The sequence below is a fragment of the Ursus americanus genome, chromosome 4 (assembly GCF_024610735.1).
Source record: "Ursus americanus isolate L20-20 chromosome 4, mUrsAme1.1.p, whole genome shotgun sequence".
NCBI lineage: Eukaryota > Metazoa > Chordata > Mammalia > Carnivora > Ursidae > Ursus > Ursus americanus.
In genome coordinates this window covers 89,533,527-89,555,957 of record NC_142130.1, presented here as the reverse complement: position 1 = coordinate 89,555,957, position 22,431 = coordinate 89,533,527, and the positions used below count along the sequence as shown (strand labels likewise).

General features: G+C 46.0%; 1 protein-coding gene across 4 annotated transcripts in view; it reads left to right on the top strand.

Moving 5' to 3' along the window:
* The window catches only part of RUNX1 (RUNX family transcription factor 1), a 243,461-nt gene that overhangs the window by 143,506 nt on the left and 77,524 nt on the right, over positions 1–22,431 (top strand). For 2 of the 4 annotated variants that reach the window (XM_045785583.2, XM_045785581.2), the window contains exons 3-5: positions 3,695–3,733; positions 9,731–9,984; positions 16,158–16,314. In XM_045785583.2, the coding sequence (XP_045641539.1) occupies positions 3,695–3,733; positions 9,731–9,984; positions 16,158–16,314 (450 nt within the window). The remainder of the gene's footprint in view (positions 1–3,694; positions 3,734–9,730; positions 9,985–16,157; positions 16,315–22,431) is intronic. The other 2 variants (XM_087861781.1, XM_045785582.2) reach the window with 1 other exon arrangement.

Below are 22,431 nucleotides of genomic sequence, written 5' to 3'. Positions count from 1 at the left end.
TCCAATGTAATTGTTTTAGTCCTCATCCCCTTGGCCCCTCCTTGGCCTTGGCCTTTGAGACATGACTTTCCTCCCCAAACTCCCATCTTCTTTTATTTTAAAGACTCTAGTCTCTCCTCTTTCTCTTCCCAGCTCAATGACTTTGGTGGTTCCATCTTCTTCTAGTCAACCCTTGAGATGTTGATAATCTCAGACTCCATCCATGCTCCCTTCTCCCAGACACAGTCTCTGTACGATGTGAAGCCACCACAGATCTGTGACGACCTCCACCCTAAATTCCTGACTGTTTTCCCCATCAACACCTACAGCTCCGTTCTGTTCATCCAAAGTCAGTTTCTCGTGTCTACCTCCAAACCCCTCCTCTTCCGGTCTCTACTGCTGGTAATGGTGCCTGGGCCAGAAGCAGGGAGACCCCTCTCTCCTCCCACTACCGCCCCTTCTTCCATCTCCATTGTTCCCACCTTAATGCAGATGTTCACAATTCCTTGTATGACAACTGCAGTAGCTCCCCTGCTCCTTATCTCTACCCCCTCCTACTCACCTACCCACTTCTGACTTTCCTCAAAAAATTAATCATGTGGTTCCCCAGATTTCAAGGCTCTGATAGAACCCATTGCCCTCATGCTGAAGTGCAGATTTCCTCAGGTTTGTAAGCTGCCTCTGAACTGTGTTCACGTCTGCCAGCATTGAGTCATTGCTGAGTGCCCTGATCCCAAAACTCACACACCAACTATACTAGAACTGACCTGTGGCTCTGTTTCACACTGACGTGTGGCTCTGTCTCACAAATTTTTCACGTCTTTTCCTGCTGATCCTTCTGCCAAGGGTGCCTTCTCCCCTGTCCCCTCCCACCCCCCTAAACCCTTCCTCCAGCCTCACCAACCACCTGGTAAAAACCTACTTAGTCCCAGGAGTCCCATCAAGTATCGCCTCTACTACAAAGGAAGGCCTTCCCGAGGCCACCAAGTGGTATGCCCTTTTCTTTTTCCTGTATCTCCTTCCACCATCTTCCTGGAGCCATGACAGTCCATGGACACTCAGTAACACCATCACACTCCATTCCTCTCCTCTATTTGTCCTCTGTTACCAACTAGCCCAGTACTCTGCCTGGCACATAGAAAGCTTTAGAGAAATGCTGAGGGAAGATCAAATACTTGATATCTGGGAAAGTCCCAAAGATGTCATTTTGAATGAGTGGAGGCAGGAGAGGACTAGAAAGCCATTTAATATTTATTAAGAATTTAAAAGCTAAACGGACCTTGACCTGGTCCTCAGACTCTGCTGATGGCCAGAAATAACTTCAGACTGTGACTCCTAAACATTTGAGATTTGCAGTGTAAAGAAGATCTCGGGGATAGTGTCTAATGGAGATGATGAGACCGGGGAGGATCAAACTGACAGATGAGATCAGAGCTTAATTTTTCAGAGCTTTTCCAAGGATACCCATGAAAATGCATAGTTGTGGCCAGAAAGAAACATAGCTCATCATGCATTGAGACCCATATGCGGACATGCGCGTGTGTGTGTGTGTGTGTGTGTGTGTGTGTGTGTGTGTATCCTCAGAGTGGAGTGACTTTGTCAAGCTTCCTAAACCCTCCGAGTGCGAGGTTCCTCATCGGTAAAACGGAGATGGTAATGGTGTTGTGGTAAGGATTCATGGCTTTGTTGTGGCAAGGTATATGAAAGCCTTTTGGCCATTACCTGGCACTTAGCAGCATTCAGTGAGAGGAAGGGAGAGAGAGAGAAAGGGATGGAGGGAGGGAGCTGGAGGGTAAGCTGGCCAAATTGAGCTCTTGCTGCCATCAGCACTCAAGATGGCTCCTCTCTTACAGTTTAGGTTCTAGCACCTTCAACAACTCTGGGCCAATGACTGCAACCCTCCGTGCAAACCTCCACAGGTGCCCCCCCCCCCAAGTTTAATGGTGTGCCCTGTGGCCTCAAGGCTACAGACACAGGACAAACTAAGGCCACTTCCAACGGACAACACGCACCCCTTTCAAACTTTGCTCACTTTTGCTCTTGCTTTTAGGTTAAAAAAAAATCTTGGGTTTTCTCTCAGAACCAGTGAAATATTAGGTGTGTAAATAAAACATTTGCTTTTCTACTTTACTCCTCCTGTTTCTCAGCCTCTGGCATGGAAAGGCTTCTCAGGGTCTCTCTAGACACTTTCCAGGGTGGTTGGTTCTACTGGGTCCTCCGTAGTATGAATTCCGCTGTCTGGTTGGTATTACCGTTGTGGCTTCCTCCCCATGCTTATTCGAAGTGCACTTAACTAATTTCAGGGTACATTTGATATTTCTTACCTTATCATTCATAACTAGTGCAAATGATTTTTCCCTGCTCTATTTTTTTTTAAATCTTTATGGAGTCATTTTATGTACATGCAAACCACAATTTTGGTGTTTCATTTTTTGTTTTGTTTTGTTTTGTTTTGTTTTGTTTTGTTTTAAGGGTGCTCCTTGGAAACTGTACCTATTTAATTGCTTTAATCTTTCATCATAGGGCAGTCCTTTAGAACCCCTTATTATTTTAGTTGTTCTTTTTGCTTTGGCAAAAAATGTAAGACGAAGGAGCTGTAAATCTTGTTCTCCTGCCTATTTAAACAGCGTCTGGAAATCTGAAATAATTACCTCCTTTCTTTGTTTGAAAATTTTTTTAAGATATATTAATATTGTGGAGTAAAGTTGAAAGCTTTAGGTCTGCAATTTTCGAAATGCTCAAATCCTAAGGCTTTGAAAATTGGTGTCTCCTCCATGTTAACCATTCAGGGCTGAGCAATATCAATATACAAGGCTGATCCAGTAATTTCAAGATCAGCACATTGCATGTAGATACACTAAGGAAAGAGAAGTAGCTTCAGATGACTTTGCTTAATGGGTTTACCTATAACTGTACATACAGCGGTATATAAGTGATCCGTATATGAATATTATCATACGATGGTTATTTTCAATAATAATTGATATCATCTCTTATTTCAAGAAGGAGAGGTTTCAGTATAAATAATCTGCACTCTTAGCAAGGGGAAGGAGAGTAAAGCAAGCAAAGAGGAAATATTTCCAAACTAACCTATTGGAAGTAAATTATGATCATATTTACCTATCAGTTTGTTTCTTTCAAAAGGTGTATCCAAAATTGTTTATCTTCGTTGCTTTAAAAAACTTAGTTTTTATTTCTTGCATTTCACCTCTGCTGTAATACCAATTTTCAAGTGTTTTGGCATTAAGTTAGGGTTTGGTTTTAATTTCACCTTGAATTCTGATTCACTTTTACATTCTCCAAATATATTTCTGACGTTCATAAATAAATCACATTGGCATCACATACAGAGCGTTAAAGAGGTGATTCTATGAAAGATAAAGTTTCAGTTAGCTAGCAATGGAAAATATTGGTTAAAATCCCCTAAAGCCATCTGCAAATGTAACAGTTCATTTGTTATTTGCTGGTTTACTGTTTTAAGCTATTTTTGTGCCAGAGCTGGACAATATGCTCTAAAAATCCCCAGTGCTAAAAAGTGTAAGGGACAATCGACCAAAAAAATAAAAAATAAAAAAAAAATAAGTGGGGGAAATTTAGTTTTTATACCTGCATGTATTACAATTAGAATAAAACTCATCAACTATCAGTAAATTTGGTGTTTGCTGTCAGTATATTTATACAATTGTTTTTATTTTCCTACTTTCTGTTCTTTCAGAATGTGTACATGGAATGAATCCATCTAGAGATGTTCACGGTATGTTGGATTCCAAATTATTTTTTTATAAAATATGCACATTCATATGTGCATATACATGATTTTTAATCTATGTAAATCTATAAATAACTTCTGACCTAAATTAGCCAAATAATTGAGGCTTTTTTTTTTTGCTGATTCAAAAATACTTAAAAGCTGTTCTTCGTATTGTAAATATCAAACCATATAAAACATTCCAATGAAACTTTAAATGATACCCTCGGTCCTGCAGAGTAGTTTACCACAGGTGTATTCTGCTGTTATTAAATGACTCTACATGACTCTCTGAAAAAAATAGAGCTTGGCTTCTATCTGTTATAACCTAGTTTATTACCTTTGTTACAACAGTGGCAATGCAAAATTTTTATGAGGGCAAAATGTTTACTAAGCATCCTAAATTTGAAAAGATTAATTTTGAAAAATTAAATTTTATTATTTTAAAAATTTAAATTTAAAAAATCTCTCCGTTTGCTACTTGTGAGCTGCACAATTATGATGTTAGAGTGAACAGTTCACACGTCAAGCACCTAATCCTATGAAAACATTCCCACGCAGGAAGGATATAGTGGCAGAACGAAAGAATCCTGTCCCCAAAGTAACTAGATTTCAAAAGTAAAATAATCTCAGAACCACTGCAGAGGGGAGGGGGGGGATGTTTAAATTCCAGTATTGAAAACTGGATGGTGTGTATAGCAGGTTATTTGCACAGACATTAACATGTTACTCTTCACAAAAATGTTCTCCATCCTTGTAACATTGTATCAACTGTACCAATTTGGTCCAGAAACACTAGCAAAATACATTCTCTGGTTTTTATTTCATTGAAATGGTCCACTGAAATAGAAATATTTTTTCCTAGAAATATTACATTTTTAGAAATGTAATTTTAGAAATATGTTACTCAGAGAAGAGAATTTTGATTTTAAAGAATGGATGAGATTCTAATCCTATCTTTAGGCATATTTTATTTTTTAGAGGGGTTTAAAACAGCAAAAGTGTAAAATATTTAGATATTTTCTGAGGCCACTTAATTATATATTTACTTAAAGTTGAAGAAGAACGTCAATGAGCTGATATTTTTCCCAGTTAAATTCCTATTTTTCTTCCCACTAACCAAATAGCACTTTTAAAATTTCCTGTGAAAACTTACATTTCATTCCTGTTAGGAGCATTATTGGAATTTCCCCCACGCAGCAAATTTGGAAAAATCCATCATATAGCATCAGCCCAACACATCGCTTCGTTGTATTTTTTTTTATTTTGTATAATGACAAGAGTAAATTTTAGTATTATTCCAGGAGTGAATTTGGTAATGTTTCCTTTCTTGGACAGGCAGAGAAAGGGAAATTCTATATTGCCGCTAACAGGGGCGCTTTTGGTGGGAAGGAACTCTTCATTTCGTATGCGATGTTAATGAACTTAGTAAGGTCTTTAAAAAGTCTCTCAGACTAAGGGACTCCAGGTCCACCTTAGCTGAGCCGCGCGCAGCCTGCTTTCCATTCATTTTAGTTCCTTGGCAAGGAAGGTTGCTGTGTTTTGTTTCTGGTTTTCAAGTGTGCACCGCACAGCGCAGTCAGAGCCAGCGCGGGTCCCGGGAACCTTAAATGCGCGGCGGCCGGATTTAGAATATATCAGCAAAAGCTTTTCTTGCCCTTATCATCCTTGTCGACGTTCAAACTCGAGATTTATTGGTTGAAACTCAGCTGAGCAGCGCCCACGGTGCTGCCCTTGAAGGGCTAAACTTCGTGCATCTATCCCTGTACCTCTTTTCTAAGGGAGGGAACTTGACCCCGCCGGGGAGAGTCCGATCGGCTTCCCCTCGCAGGGTTTAGGGTTTCAAACCGCCCGAGCCCCAGAGGAGCCGCCTTCTCTGACCTTTCCGCAGGGCGAATTACCCCAGTCCGCTAGATCCCCGGAGTCAGAGCCCATTTTCGCCTCTGCCGCACTCTTGAGCCCCACCCTCCACGTCCGCGGGGGTCCCCTGGGGATGCACTTGGAGGCTGTCCCCAGGAGCGCTCGGTGGGCTCTTACAGCGATGTGTTTGAGCCTCGGCAAAGGGGTTTCAGTCGCCCCAACTCGTCGCTAAGGCCGGCAGCGTCCGAGCCTGGCGGGGCGGGGCGGAGGGGGGGGTGGGTAGGCTGAGAGGCTTGGCAACTGCGCAATATTTGGAATCGCTGGGCCAAGGAGGTGAGAGGACTTTTGGGGGTCTTGACTCCTGAAATGTGGCTTCTTCAAAGTCATTTTTAAGGAAAAATAAAAAGGAGTTTTCGGAGACCCCAGACCTATTAAAACAAAATGCAGCTAGTTGCTGGTTGTTCTCGGGAGTGTCCCGGGTGTCCGGGAGTGGAGAGAGGGGACGGCCCACCTGGGGAGAAGCTCGGAAAGGCAGGAGGGAGCCGAGGCCCCGGGCCCGGCGACGGTGTCCCTGACGCCGGGAGCACCAATGGTGGCGAGCTGGCCGACCGCGGTGTGCGTGCACAGGAGTTTCGGGGAAAGACCCCGATGCGGGCGGGTCAGGACAGCGGAGACCCCCGCCGGAGGGTTCCTGCGCCACCACCTCCGCCGCTGGGATAGTAGGGGCGAGATGCGGCCGATTCCAGTCCTTTCTCCCCAAACTGGAGTTGCTACAAGAGCGACCCAAAGGCCGGGGGGAGGGCCGTCAGAGTCCCGCGCCACCGGGGGCGTTCCCAGGCGCCCCGGGCGGCAGCGAGGACGGCTGCTGCCCCCTGGCGTCCGCCGGGAGCCCGCGGCGTGCAGCGCCTCCCGCGGGGCCGGCGCCAGCCTCCCGGCGGCTCGGCGAGTCCGTGGGGCCTCTCTGGTCCTGGGGCAAGGGAAGGAGCCTGGGTGCCCGGGAAGGGCCTCCCCGGCTGGCCCGCCCTGGCCGACGCCTCCGTTAGGCCCCAGAGGCAGAGCCCAAAGAGAATCCGGCGCGACGGCGGCCCCAGCACCCTAGCCGCGCGTCCGCAGCGGGGCAGGAGGGGGCTGCCGGGAGGGGCCCCGCGGGGACCCCAGCTCCAGGGAGTTGAAGTGGAGGGTTCCGTGTTGGGGGTGGGGGTGAGCGGCCTCCCCCGGGGGATGAGGAGCCCCACGGCAGGGGGTGGGGTGTGGTGGCTTCCTTGGGGAGCTAGGGAGCCCCGCGCTCTAGTGGGGGGGGGAACGGGCCTCGCTCGCCCGGGCGGGGCCCCTCTAAGCTCCGCGAAAATGCCCGCGGCGCCGCGGGGACTGACTCTGGGGAAGTTCCCGCCAGCGCGCAAAGCCAGGGTGGGTTCAGCACCCCGGGCCGCTCGGGCGCGCGGGGGCGGGGAGAGGAGCCAGCGCCATTTCCGGGGAGCCGAAGGTGGGTGCGGGGCTCGGGCGACTTGGGCCCAGCGGTGGGCTTTCCGTGCCGCCTGCGGGGGAGTCGACGCTCGGAGAACAGGGAACCAGCCCCGCGGATGCTTTCAACTTTATTTCCCGTAGCTTGTTCTTTGGGGTCTTTCCTGATCGGGACACTCCTTTGCTCGCCGCGAAGCACACTCAGACTGAGTGGGGCGCGCTGCATAATTAAGCCGCAGCCCAGACGCGGTGAAAAACACCAATTAAAGAAAACAAACCAAGAGAGAAAACTGAAAACACAAATCCCTGTTATGGAGACCTAGACCTTCTGGCCTCATTAAATGAATCAGCGCCACTTCTCCACTGCTGCCCACCGGCTACGGTGCCGCGCGGAGCCGCTCTCCAGTCGGGGCCCTCGGCCCTCTGGCCCCCTCGCGGCCGAATCCCACCCACGCCGGGGAAGCAGAGGCTCGGCCGTGGGTGGCCGCGCAGGGCCCGGGGCCATCCCGGGGCTCCGGCGCCGGTCCCAGGAGCCTCGCGGCGGCCGCTGCATCTCCAGGGCACGAGGGGCGCCTCCCTCCAGCTGGTCTCCGGGCCCGGGCCGCTCGGGGCACAGCGAGCGGCCCAAGCCCTCCCTGGGCCGGCCGGCCTCCTCTTTTTCCACCTCCTCGGTCTCTAGACCGCGGCCGCCTGTGGCGCCGCTGCGCACTGCAGCCCCGGGCGGGCGGCCGCGCGACTGTGCATCTGTGCAGAGACGCAGGGCCGCGGTCCGCACCAGGGCGGGGCCTCGGGCTAATGTGTGAGTGTGTGCGTGTGTGTGCGTGGATGCGAGTGCGCGGGGAGAGCGGGGAGGCCGCGGTAGCCTCGGACTCTCCTCGGGGGCTGCGTACAGTAGCGCGCGGCGGCGGCGGCGGCGGGGGCGCGCGGGCCAATTCCAGGAGCCCGCGGCCGAGAGCCGCGCCCTGGCTGATACCGGAAAGGCCTGTGATTGGCCGGCAGCCGCCCCTATGCAAAAGAGCTGAGGGAATGGAATTCCTCGGGCCGGGCTTACAGTAAAAGCACGTTCATTTCCAGGCACTCTCATTCATAGAGCCAGCGGGCGCAGGCGGGACGGGCGCCCCGCGGCCGGACCCAGCCAGGGCACCACGCTGCCCGGCCTTGCGCCGGCAGGCATCTCTTCCTGGGGCTCCTGGGGACGCCAGAAGAAAGTCAACCTTTTGCTGCTTCTTCTTGACCTGCGTTGGAGCTACGATTTTTTTTTCTTTCTCTCTTACTTTTGAATGAACTGGCTTCTTGGCTGGATGTTTCAACTTCTTTCCTGCCTGTGAACTTTTCCCCGGTTGTTTCCTTTGACAACTGCAGGAGAAAGTGTGCTGTGCTTCGAGGCCAGACGTGAAGTTGCGTGTGCGTGGCAGTGTGCGTGGGAGTGTGACTGCGTGTGTAATTCGAGCCACCCCATCTGTTTCGATCTGCGCCGCGGAGCCTCTTCTCCAGGCCCGCTCCACCTGCTGCGGTTACGCGGTGATCGTAGGTATAGGCGCGTCCGGGCATTTAACCGGCCGGCGCTGGGGCGACGTTGGAGGAAGATCATCTCGCTACTGCCCAAGTCGGGCTGACTCATCGAGTCGATGTAGACAGTGGCTGGCTTCGGAAGAGTGCGTGTCTGCGTGCGTGTGACTCGGCTGCTGCTCAACTCCCACCAACCACAGGATCAGCCACAAACTTAACCAACATCCCCAAACCCGAGTTCTCAGATGTGGAGAGCCGTACTCTGAGTGTCATCGACTTGGACTTTTTTTTTTTTTTAAGATTAGCTTTTCTTTGAAAAGCTGAATTTTCCGAACTGAGCTTTTTGCCAGAATTTATTAAGAGAACATGACAAGTTATTTCTAGACCAGCCCTTCTTCAACTACTGAAGCTTTTCAAGGCTACTTAAAAAAAAAAAGCAGCGAACATTAATGGATTTCTGTTGTGTTTAAATTCTCTACAGATTGAATTGTAAATATTTTATGAAGTAGAGCATATGTATATATTTATATATACGTGCACATACATTAGTAGAATGACCTTTGGAAGTCGCAGCTCTTGCTTTTAAGAACCGAAGCCAGTTTTGCATGATGAAAGCGGCTCTGCGTATGGTAGACACTCGTATATTTTGTGTTGTACTGGGACTTTAAACAAAACTCACCTGAAAAAAAAAGAAAAACCTGACAGGCGATTAACTACTGGAACTTCCAAATTATGTATTTGCTCGTCCTTTTGCTCTCCGTATAAATATTTTAGGAAGTGTATGAGAATTTTGCCTCCGGGAACTTTTTTTTTTTTTTAACATCCAAAGACTGAAGTTAAACTCTGAAAGCAAGACTCAGAAGACAGTCTCCTTTGGCATTTGACTTTGGATTCTAGTCGCCCAATTTTTAAAGCATTAAGCGATCGGTTGCTAGGAGCCCTGCCGGGTCTGAAGCTGACCGGCATCACAGAACTTTCCCCCTCCTGGACTGTTAGTAACTTAGCCTCCAGCCTCCCCCAGTCCCCCTCCCCCCGCAGCAATAAAGGCCCCTGAACTTGTATGTTGGTCTCCCTGGAGCTGCTCGCCGAAGATCCGCGCCCCTGTCGCCGTCTGGTAGGAGCTGTTTGCAGGGTCCTAACTCAATCGGCTTGTTGTGATGCGTATCCCCGTAGATGCCAGCACGAGCCGCCGCTTCACGCCGCCTTCCACCGCGCTGAGCCCGGGCAAGATGAGCGAGGCGCTGCCGCTGGGCGCCCCGGACGCCGGCGCCGCCCTGGCCGGCAAGCTGAGGAGCGGCGATCGCAGCATGGTGGAGGTGCTGGCCGACCACCCCGGCGAACTGGTGCGCACCGACAGCCCCAACTTCCTCTGCTCCGTGCTGCCCACGCACTGGCGCTGCAACAAGACCCTGCCCATCGCTTTCAAGGTATTCGGCCCGGAGCGGGTGGCGGGGAGGACAGGCGGAGGCCGGCGGAGGCCGGGGGCGATCCGGGAGGGCAGCGGCCAGGCGGGCGGGGCCGGGTTCTAGAAAGGGGCCGGCGCTGCCCCCCGCGGCCCCTGGTCCATCCTCCTGCTCTCGGGACACTGGGGATGCTGGGTTGCCTTGGCGATCCTCCGTGTGTGTGTGCGGGGGGGGGGGGGTACCCGCAGGGGCTGCCTCCAGGGAGGACTGAAAACAATCTGGATGTCCCCGGAGAGGTCCACTGAGGGCGAGTCGGGCGCTCCCTGACAGAGGTCCTTAGCTTTGCTGCAAAGTAGAAAAAGTTATAACGCAGCCCCGGCAAGCCTGTCTGCTCCCATGCTTCTCCCCGCCCCCCCACCCCTGGCTTGACACCCAAGCCATTCTGCCTCCCTCCGATTGAGGCATCAGGAAATAAAGATACTTTTAGACTTTCGGGTCAGTGAAAATAAACTGACAAGGAAAACTGTCAGGGCTTCCTACCCCCACCTCCTCTTTAACAGTCCCTTTGAAATTAGCATGTCCAAAGTCCGCGGAGGGCGTAGTTAACTTCGCAAAACTTTTCTGAAGAGCTTTTTGCAGCTTCTAGCCTGCTCCTGCCAGAAGCCGCAAGTAGCGATTCCTGTTTCTTTTCCTGGAACCCTCCTGAACCTTATCTCTGGCTCACCTAGATTAAGCCCGGGGCCTGGAAAGGTGGCAAGGCTGTCTCCTGCGAGTCGGGGTCTAACCAGCTCGCAGCATTTCTGTCTGAGGAGGCGGGTGGCTTGGATCCCGCAACTTAAGATGAACAGCTCAAGGGGTCTCCGTCCACTTGAGCCCCTAATCTTGCCCAAGCTTCGAGCTGCCTTTAAAACCCTCGGCCTTCAACGGGGATGTAGAAACAACACTGGCGTTTTAAAACAACCACTGCCTCCCCACCCTCCCCCGGCAACACACACACCCTGGCCGCAAATAGTAGAAATTTAATTTCGGCGGTGGGGATTCTATGCTTCTGTCTTGGGGCGGGGGGGGGGGTTTAAGAAGGGGCAACTTGTTAGTACAATCTGTAGTCATTTCCTCTTCATTGAAAGGGCTGAAAAAAGCAGGTGGGGGGGGAAGCTGGAAAGATCAGCTACTCTTTTTAAAGTAATTGTGCCATTTAAGAGGAGATTAATTTAATATAAACTTTTTTTAATGGTTCCAAGCCTCTCCTGGATCTTGATCTAGTTACAATGGACACTGTTCGCTTTTTTATAAGGTTCTTTAATTTTAAGCTTTATGCACCTTCCGAATTTATGATTCCTAGAACAAAACAAAATGTGTCCTTGGCTGTGTCTCGAGAAGCGCCTCAGTGTTCTGAAAGCAGAAGGTTTTGAGGGGAAGGGAATGAGGCATTGGGTTGAGCAGCCCAACTGGACTCTTTCCTGCTGCCCTTCATCTCTGTAGATTTGGGTTGCGAGGCCATTTCAATTTTAAATCATTCTAATCTCTTTACCTAAATGGGCTCTTCTAGCTAGAGGACAGGACTGAGTCCCCTCAGTGACAGGGGACTTGACAGGGCTTGGCCCTGGGGCTACTTTCAGATAAGAGCAGAGGGAGGAGACAGGCTGATAATTGGCCAGAGGGTCATTTAAACCTGGAGCCCCTGACACACCAACCGAGTGGGTTCTGAGAGATCTGTGGCTTCCGTTGGGGGTAAATCAAGATCTCTTCTGGATGTCCCCTCCTCTGCCAGGCAACCAACGCCCAAACATATCAAAACACTAAGTGATTAATAATCTTCAGGAGGTGAAGTGATGGAGTTTCTCAGGCCACCCCAAGAAAAGTTTTGTTTTGTTTTGTTTTTTACAAAAAGACTGAAAAAAAAAAACATATAACTTGCTTATATGAGCCATCAGGGAATTCTTTTTAGTAGAAATCTTAGTAACCAAAGAGATTTCTTTTTCAAAATGACTTTTGACAATTCACTTTTTTAAAAAGATTGAATTTGTTTTACTGAGTAATAATTTGTCATCTCCTCAATGACCAAGGCATCGTTCTCTTGAAAAAAGTTCAAAGGTGTCTTGAGAACATTTGGGGGAAAGGGAAGGACAGCAGAGAAGTGAGGCCACTTGAGTAATATCTGTCACCACTCCGTCCCCATCAAGAGAGGCCTCTTCCTGAAGGAAGACTGCTCCCTGCACAACTGAAGGAGCTGACAGAATTTTCAGGGAGGGAAGGAGCCCAAAGGTTAAGGAGAAAAGCAAGCTAGCCTTCAAAATGTGACTGTGTCCGGGTCGATTTCTTCTGTATCCCCGGCCCCACTGTGCACTTAGCCACCTACCCGCCTTCTAAACAGTTCCTATAGAAATTATGACTTTAAAATGTGGATTTCAAATAAGCCCACACTATCTTTTTAAGCAGTTAATTAGTAAAGAATGGTTATATTCCCAGTAATAAGGAGGAGAAAATGTGAAACAGTGATGAAGTCTGATGATACTGATGAACAGAGCGTTTAAGTTATTGTTTCCTAGTCTCTGAAATCCTATGTGTAAATCCCCTGCTTTAATCTTAGAAACTAAAGGGAGACTTCAAATTATGAATTTTCCTTCAAATAGATTAAAATCTTCCTATTTGCTTATCCTGGACCCCAAAATATATCCTGCCCTCATTTTTCCCATGGAATACCTTAATTTTTTTTTTTTTTTTTAGCGTAGAAAAGAGACCTATTTTACTACTGGGAAAATCTTCAATTTGCTGTGTGTTACCCACTATTTCCAGAAGCAGCCTAAAGAGCTATGTAGATGACTTAGGATTTTTTTTTTTTTTAAGTACTGCAATATTACAGTTTGTTTAGGCCCGGTACACCAGGGTCCAAAGGCATAAACATGCCCTCAGCAAATTCAGAGGTTTGGGATGCTAATAGTTATATTCTTTACATAAGAAAGAAGTAAGTAGTGTTTCTATGGGCAAGATTGCAGTCCCTAGGTATGCATTAAATGTCATCTCGGCTGAATTCTGGGTTCCACTCCACAGCTTTCTTTGAAACTCTAGAAAATTAAGGGATTTGAAATAAATGAATTGTAACTGTAATTTCAACCTAATTAGAGTTGTTTGAAATGCCAGTTTGAACTGTGAACAGACTAGCCAACAGCAGTGTAGGGAGACCCGTGCAGTACATAGGAGGGTTGATGTTTTGCCCAACTTCCTGATACTTTAAAAACAGAGAAGTAAAACAAAATATGAGATATCCTTTGGCCAGCAAGTCCCTTCTTGTCTGTTTGGTCTGTGTTAAAATGTGAATGTTTGTGTGTCCTTACCTATTGTTTATAGCTTTTCATTCCAGTTCCTTCTTTTTTTCTGTTTGAAGTTAGAGTTTTTTATGCTCTTTTTATTGTCTATCAGTGGGACAATCTGTATCAAATTAGCAGACGTGTTAGTTTTAATTTTTTTTAATTTTTTAATCTAGTCTAAGTGTGCTTGTTAACAATTAGATGATATATAAGTTATTAGTGTAATTTAATATTCTCCCCTTTTCTCCTGCCAAAAAAAAAGAAAAAGAAAAAAGTCCCTCTGAGATCAATAAAAAAACAACAACAAAAATGATCTTTGAGCACCCAAATATCTTGGACTTTTGCTGCATTTTTTTAGAAAGGGAGGGCTAGGAAGGGTTAAACTCCTAATTTTGTCAGTCTTAAATCCCACCATCAACAGCCTTTTCAGATTTAGCCACCATGATCATTTTACTCTATATTTGTTTCTACTTGGTGAAGGTCTCATGAGTTTGCCAAATTACTGACAAGGATAGTTTTGGAAAGGAGAGAGGGGCAGTCCCGGACCATCGTGAGAGGAGCCAGTGGGAGGAAGGTGATTTAGCATACATTTTGGAAGATAGAGACAAGATTTATGTATTTTGACCACTTCACAGATTCGGCCCCAACAACGAGTTCTTCAGTTTGAAAACCACGTAGTTGAGTGTACAGCCCCTGTGTACTCACTAAATGTTGGATTAAAATAGAGAAGCCAGGTCATCACAGGGAAATGGGGATGAGGAAGTAAAAATATGTGTTCAAGGAGGGCATTTCAACACTGTGAGCTAATTTTACAGAGGGAAGTGAAAATAGTGAGAAAAAAAAGTGGAAAAATTTTTCAGAGACTGAAAAAAGCAGAATAGAGCAAGCACATTTTGTGGGAATAGGAAAAAAAAAGGTAAAATACGTAAGTAACTGATCAGGGAGATTTATTTCAATGATGTTTTCGAAACAAAAGGGAAATGTCATATTACTGCTTTTAATTAAAAGGCAACAAACACACTTATAATGGGAACTAAATATCTAATTAGAGGGTGCTTGGGGAATAAATAGCTGTGTTTTTAAATCTCCTTGGTAAAAAACATGCCCAGTGTTGGGATGGAAAGGATTAGAAGGAAAGATAAAAGGCCCGGACGGTGCTCCACAGAGCAAGTGGGATAGGGCAGATGAAGAAGGTACCTACCTATTGCCGTGTGGCTCGTTCTCCTGTCCCCTAGTCCCTTGTGGTGAGATGGCTTGTCCTCCCTGTCATCCTCATCAGAATCCGAGAGCTGAAGCCTCACAAGGAATAAAAGCAGTAGATGGTCACCTGGTTGATGCAGGGAAGGGGTAATGGCCAAGCAGGCAATGGAGATGGGCATTTCGAGAAACAATGTCTTTGCTGTCGTACGAGGGAGCCTATGGTAGCCTTATTTACAGACAGGAAAAGGGGATTGAAAATATAGGTCTTACCCCCAAAATTATGTAGTGATGATTAGGTAAAAAGGAAGAATAATCACTAGAGAATTCATTGCTGTTACAACTCAAATACAGAATAAGAAGGTGATTATGTAATTGGAATGATTAACACAGAATTCAACTACTGACTGAGAAAATACCGTGAGGGAATATCAGAAATGATAGGAATAGGTTCAACTTGGGGCATTTTGATTTGAGATCCTATGACCACTTTAAAAAATAGACACAAAGGAAATATAGCTAATAATAATTGTCTAGCCCCCATAAAGTCCTTTCTAGAAGAGTCGGATGATGGCCAAGAAATAGATACCACTGCACAAAACATCTTCATGTCATGCTCTTCAGAGCATTTTTACCTTGAAATTACTGCTTTTTTGTTACATGAATATCAAAAATATTTATCCACCAGTTTTCCTAACAGGGCTTCTGTTAGGAAAACCTCAGTCATCTCTCAGGACATAGTTGACACATCCAGGGGACCCACAGATATAAAAATGCCATGTAGTTCCACTCCTGAATTCAGAGCAGCACCCCTGAGCTTCAGTGAGTGCCCCTCTTCTCTGAGGTCTGTTGATCTTGCAATTAGTAATGAGCAAAGGGTAGATTTCTGAGTTTTTGCCTTGCGTGCCAGAATTCCTTGCTACTGATATTCAAAATAAGTGAAGCAAGCGGTGGGGGGGGGGTGTCTCAAAGAGGAACTGCAAAGAGAGTTATTCAAGAATCGTCGGCAATTCAGTTGTAACAATCAAATTTAATTTTAGCAGAGATAAGTTTAAACACCTAAAAGCAAAGCGAGCCCCGTGAGGCCTACCAGTGGACGTCTGGACAAGCGAGAGATGGGTCAGGTTATAAACTTATAAAAACAAGACATTGCATTCCTCAAATAGGAAGGATTAAGATGATTCCATTCATGAGAAGGCATAGCTTTCAAAGTCCTTGCCGTAGTCAGTCTTGTCCCAACTGCGCCATGTGACTTCAGGTGGCCTTATTAGGTGAATGTTTTAGGACTCAAAACTTTATATGTAGTTCTGCATAATGGAATTCAAAGAGATTCTTCCCATTAATAACTTTACCATTGTTCTGCTATTCCTTTGCAAACTTAAGAGGATCACTGGGGCGCCTGGAGGCCCAGTCGGTTGATCGTCCAGTTCTTGATTTCAGTTCAGGTCATGATCTCAGGGTCATGGGATCGAGCCCGGTATGGGCTCTGCTTGAGATTCACTCTCTCTTCCTCTCCCTCTGCCCCCTCGCTGCTCTCTTGTGCACGCACTCTCCCTCACTCTAAAATAAATACATCCTTAAAAAAAAAAAGATCACCTTATATATATTTACTTTTAAAACAACTAATATACCAATGGCATAAAAGTTTACAGCATGTCTGATGTCTGCATCTGTCCCTTGGTTGGTGTATAGGTGGTGGCTCTGGGAGATGTCCCTGATGGCACTCTGGTCACTGTGATGGCGGGCAATGACGAAAACTACTCAGCTGAACTGAGAAATGCCACCGCAGCCATGAAAAACCAAGTTGCGAGATTCAATGACCTCAGGTTTGTCGGTCGGAGTGGAAGAGGTATGTATCTGTGAAAACTAAAATGGGAGTGCAGAGTTTTTACATGGCAACAAATCCAAATTTCAAAACTTCTGGACGTGTCTATGACGTTCTAGAAGTTTCTGTGATGTTCTAGAAGTTTCTGTGGTGGGATCTCTGGAAACACAGTCTTTCTTGTTGATATTGCTACTTTAAGATTTTTAAAAATACTGATTTAAAATGTGGTATCTTTTCAAGAATCTACCTTTACATTGTTGCTTTCTATTACTGAATTCGTTTAAGACTGATTTGGAACATGCAAAGGATGAATTATGAATTTCAAGGAAATTCCTCCCATCTTTACTAAAATGTAAAAATATAAAACTCACCATCATGGAAACTAAGATTATATACCTGGTATTCTCTACTTGATAATTATCAAAAATGTACATCATGGAAGCCTTTAACTTAGAATCCATGTGCTATCTGTGACAAGGGACAGAGTTTCAAATGATCACTTGTGATTGTTTTTAGAGATATACAGTATATGGTTATTGAAATGTGGTTTCAAGTACGTTTACCATTTTACGATAAAATATGAAGAGACAGCGATAGTACCATTCTGGTTTGGCATATGTGATGGCATTTACGACCTTCCTGTCACATGTAATTTGGATGCCTTCTTATTCTTTGGGGGAGGGGTCAGACCCAGTTAACATTCTAGTACCAATCTGTTAAAGACTGGGTTCCCCAAAGGAACCGTTGTGTCAGGGCAGTTCATATGTGCAGTTTTATTTTTCTGTGCCTCTTCCTGAAGTATTAGAGCTGAGAGAGGTATTTGGGCCCGCAATCTCCTCTGGTTTCCAGTTATTTTCAAATATTGTGTTTTCTCTGTATTGTAAGAACTGAAGTCGTTTTTATAAATAGCAATAAGTACTAGAAGTTGAACGGAAAGAGGAAGGATAGTTTGCTTTGAAAATCTCATTTCATAATATAGTATTGACTAAGGTAAAGAATACAAGTTATTTTGAGTCTAATAAAAAAGACATGATAAATACATAAACAGCAGTAGATGACTCTTGTATTAAAAAAAATTAAAGTATAACCAATGGACGTTTAAACATAAGAGTAATCATTACTCTTTATAAAGGCATTCTAAAATACAAGAAAATCTGCGTTTGGTTAGTCAAAGAGGGGAAGGGGGAAAGGTGTGTTGCTCTTTGGGGCCTTCATTTTTGCTATTTGAGCTGCCTGCAGCATTTTTAAAATAGAATCCTAGGTGGAGAAAATTAAAAAAAAAAAAAACCTTATAACTGATTGAAAATATATGTTCATGATACTAACTATGTTAATAATAGGGTAATGCAAAGAAAATTATATCCACTTATTGAAAGCAGGAGAGATGCTATAACATATGAAAGCATAAAGTCATTAAATGGGTTCACTTGTTATATTAAAAGTCCCCACCTCTCAGTAAATGGAATTCACATTATGATTCAGAGATGTGTGTTTGGAAAACATCTTGAAGGCTTCAGATGAGTAGCTGGCACAGTAGGTGAGAAGCCAATAAAACACAAAGGCCCTATTGCCTGGCCCCTGCCTACCAGCCTCGCTAGCCATCTTAATTCAGTTCTTGTGGATTTATACCATTAGGGACAATGGCTGAGCTGCCTTGGGTTGCCTTTCCAGGAAAAGTCCTGTTATCGTAGCATGTATCGATGTGGGTCCCCGTGTCAGGTTTTGGTTATAAAAGTTTGGGAAACGTGCATGGATCGTGCCTGTGACACTTTCCCATGAGAAGAGCTGTAGTGGCTCTGGGGCAGTGTGCAGTGAGTCGGTGATAATAAAGAATGGGATTTTGAAAGCAGCGTGCTTCCTTTTTGGGCGTCGAGGGCTGGTCTCTGGTCCCTCATTGGCCATTTCTGTTTTGAGTGGGTGACTAATAGAGGTGCCTTGTGTTTACTTGGGTAACCGTGAACTGTTTCCCCAAGGTGTGGATTGTTTGCAGTTGGCTGCCGGATTCGTGCCAGTATGCCCTAGAGTTTGCATAAAACCCAAAGAGTAAAATAGCTACAACCAAGCCCGGGCTATCTTCAGATAACCTGGAACCAAAAAAAAAAAAAAAATAGAGGAAAATGCCATAAACAGACAATATCTGTTTTGAACAGGCTCCACTTCCCAGGAGTGATCGTAAGCAATCCCAGATACAGGAACCCTGATCCCGGTTACCCTGTTTATTGTTGGTGTTGAGTGGGTTGTTTCTTTGTTTGTGGGTTTTTGTTTCTTTGGTTGTTTTTGTTTTGTTTTGTTTTTTTGGTCAGTACTACAAAACAAAATGAGCTGTCAGCAGGCCCCGTTTGACTTTGTCTCCTGATCTCTCCCCAGTCAAAAAATACAACTCGATTTTACTCTCTCGAGTGTGTCAACAGCAGAGCCTGCCAGGTTTTTTGTTTTTTGGTGGGGTTTTTTTTTATTTGTGTGGTTGGTTTTTTTTGCGAATTTGCTTCCCATTACGAAGAGAACAGATGATTCTCACTAATTTTGACAATTAGTCTTAATCTTCCGCACTGAATCTTGTCCTTTAATAGTCTCATTACGTTTTATGAAGCGATCGTAAGACTATTTACTGTTTCATTTTCTGTTTTTGAAAATGTGCCTGAAAACACGTCATTGGCATCAACACGCCACCGTGGCCGAGAAGGTCCTGGCTGTTGGCTCATCCAAACATTTCAATGCCAGGTTCGCATTCTGTCAAACAGCACTGATCCGATGGGTTCTCAAAAGGGCTTGGTTCTCAGTTCTAAACCAAGGGCAGAAAAAGAAACTCCCTTTTCTTTTACCAGCTGCCAGTCCATGGGGTTTGGAACACCTCACAGAAATTGCCAGAGGTTGGACGTGGAAGGGTTTTTCTCTGGTCGACAAAACTGATCTGTCTGGGCGCTGGCTTCTATCCAGAATCACAACTTATAACCTCAAGTTCAGCCTGCAACTGGGAAAACCTGCCCGTCCGGCTTTTAGGGCCTTGCTGACAACATTGGCCCCTAAAAAATACTAGTGAAGGCTTCGGTAGTCTGAACTGTCTTCCTTTTTCCCCTTCCTTCCTTTTTCTCCTGGCCAATTTAAATTGCGTGCAGGGGATACTTCCCCCTTGGGATTTGCTCCCTTCCATTCAGTGTCTCCATAGAAATGCACTCTGCCTGGACAGGGGAAGAGGAGATGGCAGCCCCCAGGGGACGAGAGGTGATGCCGACCACACAAGTGGTTGTTCAGAACCTTCCACACTTAACCACAGGTTCTGAAGAACCGGCCCTCACCCCCGGAAAACCGAAGTTCAGGATCAAAAGCAGTTTCTCTTTGGCGAGGTTAACTAGCCGTCCCCTCCGTCAGTGACATCAGCAGTCGAGGCAGGTTTTCCTTGGTATTTTCAGTTACAAGAAAGCGTCTCGTGGCTGCCGCGGAGAGACACTGAAGACATTTCAGCAGTGAGATCTGTGAGTGCTTCCGTGGCTGCTGTAATACATAATCAGTTGGAAAGGAATCCATCAATCAGGGAGTACGGCTTTAGTTAATTCATTTTAGAACCAAAGAGGAAATCTACCAGACCGTATCATCAACCACATCATAAAGGGGGGAAGAGAACCCAGTGCAAATTTCCTTCTAATTCCTAAGAATATGATTTTTTAATCTTTTGGGAACATCATAGATAATTGTGAAAATCCTTTGGAAGCCTTCACCCAAGGGGAAGAAAAACAGGCATGTGCTCTTCTACCCAGAGTTTCAGGCACAGTTTCAGGTTCCAGGACTGCCGAGGCTCCTTTGTGGACCTCCTGGGGATCCACGGACCCCCGAGCCAAGCGTCTGTGAATTTGGAACTTTGCCTTGACCATGGAGGGCCGGCCTCGCACTGGGCTGCACAGAGTAGATAATTGGAATATGAAGAAATGGAGAGACGAGGTGGACACTCTTTTTGCACCCTGTGTGTTTTGGTAACACCTGTTTTTATTATAGCCAGGACCTGGTTTGTGTAATTAGGAAAATAGATCCCATTCAAACGACTGGTCCAAACTTCCCGAAGGTCATCAGGTAGGCACACATGTAGTCCCTTGAAAGGGGAAGGGGCCCATTTTGTTACAGCCTCTTCTCTAGCGAATGCCTAAGCCCCCCCTTCCCCCCTCACTTACCGCCCCCCCAGCCCCACACCCCTGCGGAGCAGCAATGTGAATTCCACACTCAGCCCCTTGAGGTTTGGGATTTCTCCGGTCTGTTAGAATGGGGTTTAATTCCTTGGAGGAATTTCTGTTTATGTTGACCTCCCTGGCAACTTAAATCTCCCCCGCTTTCAAAATAGTACCCCTTCCCAATGCTTTTATAAAATGAAATTCCTTCATTATGTTCTTGCTATGGATGTCTTCCCAGACATAATATTTACCCTGTCACAATCTGGGTTATTGCATATTTGCGTAATGTTTGTTACTTAAGGCGGTTTCATTCTTACAGTATTTTGCATTATTTGGGGAACAGTATGGGGAGGTTGCTTTCAGATGAGTGAAAGACCACGGCTGAGATGGAGGGAAGGTCCATTTAAACTGTGCTGGTATCCTACATGAAAAGAGACGTGTCTTTACGGAGTGGTTGTTACTAAGAAGTGGTCAGAATGACTCACAATATTGTCATAGGATCCAAGTCATTCTCCCTTCCATCCTGGAGTCCCATAAAGAGGGGTAGGAAAAATTTATCTGACAACCCCAGAGCTGTTCCATGGGCAACACTCAAGATACTAAGCTGGCAATCAGATCTCCTGGAGAGAATATAAGAAAAAGACATGATTAAAAGCAACAACAACAAAAAGACCCAGATTCTGAGATCCCGAGCCCCAGGCTGCCCCAGCAAATAATTCCTTTAGATGGCAGGTCGAAAGCTGGTGTCCCAGATCTGACGGAGAGTTCTGTCTTGAGAGATCAGGTTTCTCATTCTGTTTCCCATTTGCCAATAAAAGGGTAGCAACACTTCCTCAAAGCGAGGTGCTCCCCACCCCCAGCCGCTACCACTGGCAGTCCTTGTCCTGCTAACACCATGGCAAGGACCAAGGAGGAAAACTCTCTTGGAAACTGCTTATGCTTGGAACATAGAGTTTCACAATTTATCTCTTCATGGTTTTCTTGCTGATTTTATGAAGTGCCAGACATCGCCGATAGTGTCAGACAGCTTTTTAAAAATGAAGTTAATGCTATGAGCAATATTTCAGAGTTGGTGGTCAGACGCTAGACTTCACCCACCCTCCACCCCTTCCGCGCCGGCCGGCTTGCGTTTGGTCAAGGCGGTTCCTTTTGGTGGGGACCGAGGACTATCAATCAGAAAGAGCCTCCGAGAGAAATAATGGTTGAATGATTTTTAGAGCTTCCTGTTTCAGCAGCAAGCATTATAGACATAAACAGTGATCCGGCCAACGGCGGCAACGCTGTTCTGGTTCTAATAAATCAGTTTTGTATTTTCTTTTTGTGTTGGTTGGCGAGGGGCAAGAGAGGGTGGAGAAGATTGGTTATGGAAGAGCACAGTCTGTGTTATTTTTCTTTTCCCCCAAAGAAAAATGACTTGTTGGAAAAGAGAGAGGGTATACTGTCTGGTGACTGTTCTCTTTCTGTTGATTATGAAACGAGTTCGGATCAGTAAGGGAATGTTTATAAATAGTCGTGTCCTGTCAGTATGTAGAGCTTATGTGGTTTTGAAGGATCTGTTGGACTTTCAGTCGGTGGGGTGTGTGTGCGTGCGTGTGTGCACGCACACGCATCCGTCCTCCCATTGAGAAGTCTTCTCGGACCAAATTATCTTTGGGACTAAATGCGTGCTAATCACAGCTGCTCGTTGAAGCCTAAATGGTGCAATTAACAAAAATTAATAAGTGAGCAGCGTGGATTGAATGAATATTCGTAGGAATACTTCCAAATGTGCCACATTGATCTGCCCACTCTCCGGTGTCGGGGACGAATTGCTGTTCTGCGAGATTTGTGTCTTATGCGCACGCGTTAGTGGAGTCCCAGCAACGTCTGCCCCCTTCATCAGCTGTTGTGAGTCCAGCACTCCAGAGGCGTGTTTCGGTCGCTCTCTGGCGTACCCTTTGCCCTGCGCTGATTTGGGATGCCAGCATGTTGCCAGCCTCTG